Source organism: Mesitornis unicolor, unplaced genomic scaffold, assembly GCF_000695765.1.
Source record: "Mesitornis unicolor isolate BGI_N332 unplaced genomic scaffold, ASM69576v1 scaffold17962, whole genome shotgun sequence".
Taxonomy (NCBI): domain Eukaryota; kingdom Metazoa; phylum Chordata; class Aves; order Mesitornithiformes; family Mesitornithidae; genus Mesitornis; species Mesitornis unicolor.
The window spans coordinates 1-8,397 of record NW_010171502.1 but is presented as its reverse complement, the minus strand read 5'-3'; the positions used below and the strand labels follow the sequence as shown (position 1 = coordinate 8,397).

Genomic DNA, 8,397 nt, shown 5'->3' with positions numbered 1-8,397 from the left:
ATGGTTGGACTCCATGATCTTAAAGGTCTTTTCCAACCAAAAAATGGCAGAGGAGCTCGAGGTCTGGGAGAGACGCGCGTCCATTGTGGACACAGTCCTGAAGGATCTGAAGGGACGTCTGGAAACAGCCACTGCCGCAGGGAGGACAAGGGGCCGTGGGAAGAAGAAGAAAATTCTCCTTCCTCACAGTGCTCAAGAAGGTCAGTGCGTGGGGTAGGAAAACGTCTGTGGATCGAAGTGACCATCGCCTCCCCAGTGCTGCAGGCACTCGCGAGCGCTCGCTCTCTCCCGAAGTTACAAGAGAAATCTCTAAAACATGGCTTGTGAAACATCTTAGTCTCACAATTAGGCCTTTCAAAGTCAAGAGCAATAAAAACTTGTGACTCTCAGAGCTCTTAATTTTTCTTTTAATAAGCAAAAAGGGAGGTTAATGTGTTGGTAACCTTCCCTGGCTCACTCTGAGGCACAGCTCTGGATTTCTCCAGACGAATTCCAGTGACGTGGTTTGTGGGCAGCTGAGAGGGATTTAAAGGACGCACTCATCGTGCTGTGGGTGAGTCTCCATGGTCTCCCTGTGCAGGGATCAGTTACCCCCATTGAGGTACATCTTCAGGGAAAGAAACGCGTTACTGTTTGAACAAAACCCCAAATTCCTGCAGAGACCCCTGGCAAGATCTCACCGCCTTCAGATGTGGTGGGTGTACTTGTCAGGGGTTCGTGTTCTGTAGGAGAGGTAAAATTTAGCATTTCACACTGCAAAGAGAAGACTTTGAGTGTTTATAAATAATAATCTTCAAAAACATATCAAGAATAATCTTTTCGTGTTCAGACTTGCATTCTCTTTAGAAAAGATTTTTTTAAAATTTATCTTCATCCCAGTGACCTTTTCAGGTTTGTTCTCGGTAAGTTGGAGAGACACATCTTGAAAATGTCAGTATTTATAAAAACCTGGGTAACCGTGGCTCAGGTTGTTGCACAGCTCCATTTCTGTTTGCCAAGTCTACGTGCGCACCATTTCTGCGGGATGTTTATCACGTATTTCTACACAGTTCTCCCAGAGAAAGCAAAATGCGGGCATATGTGGATGATAGGCAGAAGGAATATATTTCTGTAGCTCACCAGTAAGAAATTACAACAGTATTAACATGACTCAGATTAAATAGAGTCAAATAAGTTAAATAAGTATAAGGCTGGACAAGTGGAAGATAGGAAATACAGCTTTGAACGAGGAGCGGTTGCTCTGCTTGGGTCCTTTAGGACCTGGTTCTTGTTGCTGCATTGCAATAAACTTTAGTCAGTGACCTTGGAATAAAACAGAAAATCCCAGTTTTCCCCTAACATTGACTAAAAGCAGTGATTAAAGTAACAGTCCAGTCAGAGCAACTTGGATTTCTTCTTGAGGTGGGCAGAACCAACACATACTGCAGTACGTGTGTAAAGTGATGTGTCTGAGAACAGGGTGTGTGGTCTGCGCCGTTTCCCTTACGATATCCCTGGAAATAATGACTTCAAAACCTGAATCATCGTGGGCAGCTGAGGGAAACTCCCTGCAGTGGGAGATGCCTGCAGCGCTGCCGATATCCTGGGCTCCAGGAGCCGACACCGTTCAGTGACACAAATACCTCAGCCCAGTGTTCCCGGGTCTCCCAGTGCAATATCTCAGTGTCTCATGTTCACAAACCAAGGAGGTTGTTCAGAGAGGAAATCTGAAAGTGATTAAAGATTGGGAAACACGAGGACCAGCTGTGAAGTGGGAGGTTTAGGAAATTAATTCTTCACTGGCTTACCTGGGGAAGAGGCTTCGGTTGTGGTTCGAGGAAGTTTCGTGGGTTGTTTTATGCAGGAAGTCAGACTGTGACCCCAAAAGTACTGTTGTGGTAACTTGGCTTTTGAATCCACGGGGTGCCAAAAAGAACCAAATAATTGGTCACTTGATTCTTGTCATCTGTTGTTAGATTTCAGTGTATGAGTTCATTGGATTTGGCAGGACTCGCTCTTTAAATTGTGCCTAATCCTCTCTGATGAATTCTCCATTAACGCTGCTCTCTAAATTTGTAACTGATATATTAGAGAGATTGTAACGCAAAGAGAGTTCACTGTTATTACAGCTGTAATTAAGTTACAGATTGTCTCATATTCAGACCCTTGCACGTGTTTGGATGTCACTGATGAAGAATTGACCTCCCTGTTTCTGTGCTGTGTTCTCCAGTGAACGTCAGATGGGAAAAAATCTCCTCTCCAGTGTAGAGGGGAACATAAATTAAGTCCACGGAGCCATCTTTTATTACTCACCATAACCAGAGCTGTAAAACCTCTACAAGAGCTGATACCACAACAAGCTTTTGTTATTTATGACTTTGCTCTTGTATCCAGTGATTTATTCCATGTTGTGGGTTTCTTCATCGTGGCCTTCAACTTTCTGTGCTCTGCCACAATCCGTGACAATCTCCCTTGGTATCAACTGCTTCCTGTGAGGTTGTGGTGCTTCCTGAGGGCATCCTCTGCTTTGCACCACTGTTCAGTTATACCAGATTGATTCATTTATGTTGGCAGTGTACTTATGACAATCCCAATAAATACATTGCAGCAAAATAGTTTTGACTTATAACGGCAGCGCGGTGTTGAAGAGTTCATTGGAAGTTTTGAGAAGTCTCTACCACTGGAAGCCTTGAAGATCAGGCTGTATGAAGTAGGTGTTGTTGACCCCAGCTGGGGCAGAGGAATGGAAATAGCCTTCAATAAGGTCCTTTCCAGGTATCTGTGGTAGATTTTTTAATTCCCTGTTTCTTGTACGGTACAATCAGGAAAATAAGAGGGGAAAAGGAAATGCTAAATTTCCATCTTAGACATAAATTAAATTTCCGTCGTAATGAGCTGAGCTGGGCTTCCAGCCCTGGAGTGGGTTAAAGAAGAGGAGGAAATCTTGGAGTCACAAAAGCAGGTGGGATGGAAGGGACCTGTGGGGGTTTCGAGTCTTAACGCCATGCTCAGAGCGGGTCTGGACAGGGTGCACAGGACCTCGTCCAGTCCCTTTCTGTGCATCTCTGTCCCTGGGGATCCAGCAGCGTCTCCTGGCCCATGTTCCAGAGTTGGTCCACAATCGTGATAAAAGGCATCAACTCACGTTCAGTGAGGATTTCCCATGCTCTGCCTCATGTCCGTCGCTTTCCACTGGGCACCTCTCAGAGGAGTGGCTCTGTCTTCTCTCTTCCCGTAGGCATTGCAGGCAGTGAGGCTTCTCCTTTGCCTTTTCTCCTCTCCTGATCATCTTGGCAGCCTTCCACTGGATGTGTCTATGTAGATCTTGTACTGGGGAGCCCAAAACTGGGCAGAGTACTTCAGATCTGGTCTTACAAGTGCTGAATAGAGGAGGAAGACTCCCTCCCCTACACACTCTCCGATACAGCTGAGGATGCTGTTGGTCTTGCTGCAGGGCAGTGCTGCTGGCTCCTCCTCAGCTTTGTTGTTTACCAGGACTCCCAGGTTTTTATCTTTTATCTGCTTTCCAGACAGCCGGTGCCCAGCCCATGTCATTGCAGGGAATTCCTCTGTCCCTGGGGCAGGACTTTGCATTTGCCTTGGCTGAACTTGGGGAGATGCCCGTCAGCCCATTTTCCAGCCTTGGTAAGTCCTTTGGAACAGCAGCCTGCAGCGTTTCGGCTGCTCCAGACGATTTGGTACCAGCCACAGACTTGCTGAGAGCGCAGTCCCTCCCTCTAATCTGTGAAGCCCTTCAGCATTCTGTAGATGATCGGGTTGGTCAGGAAATGTCACCCTTGGTACGTCCTTGGCTGTTCCCAGTCACCTCCTTCATGTGGCAGAAGAGGATTTGCTCCATCACCTTTTTGGGATGGAGTTGCAGTTGAGTGGCCTGTGGTTGGGTGGGTGCTGCTCCTGGCAGAAACCTTTGCTCAAGCTGTGTTCCTGGGCTCGTATCACGCCAGATGTTTAAAGGTAATAGGTGTTACATGGGTTATAACCAGCACTTTGTCTCCTCTCAGGTACGCACAGCCATGCACTGGGGTGGATGAGCCCACTGCCATCATCCAAAAGAGTTCACTGCCTGAGGAGGGGCGTAGTGAAGCCCATTTGCCTTCTCCTTTGGGCGTTTGCAGAGCTCTGTGTCTTGATGTTCACTCTGAAATGAGTCTGTCCCAATTTTGTCTGAAAAGTACATAGATTTTCTGCACCCAGCATGCGAAAACATTTTAAATCCTTAAACCCCCTTGAACCTAATGAATATCCAAAGCTCTGTCTGCCCATCTGTTTGAGAGTGTTGTGCTGGTGCCTGTTATGGTAGCGTAGGAGCATTTCTTGAGCATAAACAGCTCCCAGTAGTGACTTCTCATTTGGACCTGTTGGAGCTTAAGGTTTTCTTCCAGTTTCAGAGGAAAAACCACATTTTTTTGTTTAACCTTTTAGTTTACATTGGTTCACCAGGTTGGTTTGTTGATGGCTTTAGGCCTTTGGATCTCATTTTGGCTTAGAGTTTATAGTGGTATTGGAGGACAGAGAGGCTCCTCAATGTTCCTAGGTTGTGAAGGAGATCTGAGTGCATCTTTACTGGCTGTGGAGTTCAGTGCAGCGATCATAATAATATAATATATAAATGCCTTAGTACCTGCTCGTTCATAGATGAGGGTGAGGAGTGTTCACATTTACACAGTTATAAATTGGTTCTGTAAATACAAGAAGGCTTCTGAGAAGCTGCGAGAATGAGAAGGAAGAGCCTTGAAACAGCCGCAGTGGATTTGATTTTAGCTTTTTGCTAATATTGCACAGCGTTGAAAATTCAGTCTGGAAAAGCACAGAAAGCATGTTAGAGAAATGAATAAAAGATAAACACTGGAAACGACACAAGTAGCCACAGCCTGCAATAGTATCCTATATTCTTAGTTTTAAGTATATTCTTTAGTCTGTTCACAGCCAAGAGAAGGAATCTCACTGCAATAAAGTTACATTTTCGGTAATGCCCCAGGTCCCAGGCAGAGGCACCCTGAGGTGCAGAGAATCAGTGCTTAAGATTTTAATTATGGTCGACCTCTGCCATTGCAAAAATCCGTAAGAAAACTGCATGACTGACTTGTGAAATTGTTCAGTCGTGGTGATGGGCCCCAAGCAGGACCGTGGTGATTTTTGTGGATCGATTCTGGATGTTTTGGATACACGGGCACCATCTTTTGGAGCTTCAGCACAGGGGCACTCCTGCTCCGTGTCCAGTCCCGTCTGTACTTTACACGCTCTTGTTTTAAATCTTGTAACCAGGTGTCCCGTCCAGAGGTCCCTGAGGGAGTTTCTGCCCCAGAAGAAGTTCCCTCCCTGCCCTCGGAAGAACGTGGTTTAAAAACATCTCGGGACGTGTTTGGTTTAGATTTCAGCATGACAGCAGTTAAACAAGCACCCACAGCAGGCTCAGAGGTAAACAAAGAAACAAAGAAACTGAAAAAGGCTGCAAAAATGCAAATTAAATTTATTCCAGGAGAGAGAAATAAATTCCAGCCATGTACGTACTACTTCTCCTCCACTCTTTTTTTTCCTCTCCTTGAAATTTATCTTGATTCAGCTTAAACTGTAATCTAAGAACCATTTAAGCTTTGAGTCTGCACATGCAAGTTCTAAATTGCATACAGAAAACCAGTATTGACCCCTGAGTGGAAACTGCTCATTTGATTTAATTTTACTTTTGCATTGATTCAACTTGAATTATTAAAGACTTCAAGTGAAGCTGAACGTATTCCTGATGAGGTTAAAATTTGAATCAATGACTTTAGGTAGGGGCTTGCACAGATTTAACTAAGTTTATTTTAAAGTATGTGGGATCAGCCCCAGAGATGATGCTCAGGGCTGTAATCTCAGCTGCTGGAATGATTTCGGGGTGCTCCGGCACAGGGAGGAGCAATGCCAATGCACAGCTTTGCAAGTCAAATCAGAGCCCTTGATGAGCATCACAGGACAGACTCAATTTGTGCTGTCTAGACAGGGCACTGAGCGAGTTTTGAGAAAAAAGGCTTCTGAAATCCTTGTATTTTGAAGATGATGGCTCGAATCGTGCCGGCAGTGGGGAAAGGGGTGCTGGAAGGGAAGCAAAGGTGAGTGATGAGATCTGCTTTGGAGAGCAAAGGTTCCAGCTTGAAAAGAGCCTCAGATTGCAAATCTCATTAACCCTAAATAGAGAAAGCACTTCAACAGATGAAAACAAGGCCGTGCATCTCCCAAGAGTGGTGCCAGCCCGCATCACCAGAGGTGTTGGGGCTGAATCCGAAATTCTCTTTGTCAGGCACTGCTAATACAGTAAGGAGATCACACTGAGAGATAAGTGTGGGATCTAGGGCTGACAGATGCATTCAGACCAGTGGGGCATTGCAGTCTGGGATTTTTAGCATTCTGGTATGCACTGGGAGCGAGCAGGACGGTGGCCCTTTGGACTCACAGCACCATCTGGAGCTGCAGAAACCCCTCCTGAAATGACAGTGGTTGCAAATCAAAAGTACAGCTTTGCACAGGTTATCTCACCTGCCAGACTCAAGTTATGTTTGCACAGCGCTGGTTTTGGGTAGCAGTTGTTGTTACACCGGGAGGACTTCACCAGTAGGTGTACTGGTGTGCCTTTACCATGAAGCATAGCCAGCACGGGCCTGGCTCTGCGGTGCGATGGCTCTGTTTGTCACTGCAATCCCCAGTGCAATTCTCACGTTACTATCTGGAATATTTACATGGAGGTACATCAGGGTAGGGTTGCCATCGTCTGAAGAGCCATGAGGGTGTGGGAGGAAGCGCCTGGTGCACAGCAGGACTGGAAAAGCTTCTGCTCACCCCTGTGAAGACGCCCATCTCAGCTGCCTCTGCACAGACACGTGGCTGAGGAGCAGGAGGAGATAGAAACTGGGACCCTGCTGGCCGTGGTGAGACAGCTCACACCACCAGAAAGACGGGCTGGGGGTGAGGAGAAGGGTGTGCTCCATGGGATGGGGTGCCCGGAGCTTCGCCTTGGGATGGGTGCTGAGCCAGCTGGGTGCTGACAGGGAAGGATCAAAGGACAGACAACAACGTGGATGGCACAGGCAAGGTTTTAGCTTCAATGAAACCGTGAGCAGCCAGAGGAGAGTGCTGACTTTGAGCAACGTAGAATATGGCCAAGGCTAAACCGAGCCTCATGGGACTGCAAAGGGACAGTGGTCCTATGGCCACAGGACTTTGGGACTTGGCGAGGTGAAACACTGGGAGGAAAGAGCAGAAGAAAAGTGTCCAGAGAGACCTCTTGACAGACTCACAGTTTGAAATGTATCTGTGTTATTGGCAGCTCTTAAGCAGAAATCCGCACGTCTCCATATCGGATTCAGAACCCTAGCAGCTGGATTTAAAATGCAGAAAGTACCAGAATAACCTTACAATTTTAGGCAGCTGAAAGGTGTCCTGCAGACTGTGCACATGCTGTTACGCTACTGTAGTGTTCTTGATGATCTCAGACAATTAATACCATTTCTGTGAGCCTCTTTTCCAGCTGTAAAACGAGGATGGCCAACACATTCCTGTGTCACGAGCAGGATGCGGCACGGTTGGTTAGACTGTGCTTGTAAATGGAATTTAGGATCAATGTGTTGTATTGCAAAACAAAGATGTGATTTCACATTTGGCCTTCGCTGATTTATTTCTCTGAGAGCAGCAGTTCCTGGCTGTAACCTTACAGTGTTGTGAGCAGGGAGGTTCTCACCATGTGTTTGATCCTTGGACTTCTTGTCTGAGGCAGTTCTAATACACTGCCACTGGTCACAGCCCTGTACCTGAGCAGGTGATGGGGTACAAATGTGTGGACCATCGGGAGAATTTGTAGGAAAGCTGTGAGAGCACTCAGCAAACATTGTAAAACTGTAAGAGCTGGAGATGCCTGGTGAAGGGAGATGAGAGGTGAAGCATGCATTTGAAATGCAGGAGCACAGTGACTGTGGAGAGGAGGGAAGGAAGCTCCTTTCTGTGCTTCTTTAAGTAGGACAAGTTTTGTGATTAATGTTTAATTTGCAGCAAGGAAGGAGTAGCTTGGACAGGAAGAAACGTGGTGCTCTTCTTTCTGCCTACACAGTTATCTGCAGTAGAGTGACCATGTGTTGAAAATTGGGGTTTCTGTGCTCTCTCAGGGGGTTGCAATCCAGTGGCTGCAGCCCCGCAGTGCTCAATACTGGCCTTTCAGGTCTTGGACAGCTTTGCTCTGTTGTAGACACAGATTCTTGTCCTTTGCATGGGCTGACCTTGGTGTTTTGTCAGATTGGATTTGACTTTGTGCATGAGTACAAGGGATGAAACTTTGCTCAGGAGTGGGGAAGACACAGATACATATATACCTGCATAAAAGAAGTTCAGATTCAGTTCTTCTGGTAGGTTATAAATCACAGAATCATAGAA

At 46.4% G+C, this 8,397-nt stretch overlaps 1 protein-coding gene across 1 annotated transcript in view; it reads left to right on the top strand.

Moving 5' to 3' along the window:
• The window catches only part of LOC104537247 (leucine-zipper-like transcriptional regulator 1), a gene marked incomplete at both ends in the record, with an annotated part of 18,658 nt that extends 11,719 nt beyond the window's left edge, over nt 1-6,939 (top strand). Inside the window, 3 exons of the mRNA XM_010180070.1 lie at nt 5,266-5,418; nt 6,034-6,089; nt 6,851-6,939. Coding sequence (XP_010178372.1) covers nt 5,266-5,418; nt 6,034-6,089; nt 6,851-6,939 — 298 coding nt within the window. The remainder of the gene's footprint in view (nt 1-5,265; nt 5,419-6,033; nt 6,090-6,850) is intronic.
• Nucleotides 6,940-8,397: the final 1,458 nt, after the last annotated feature.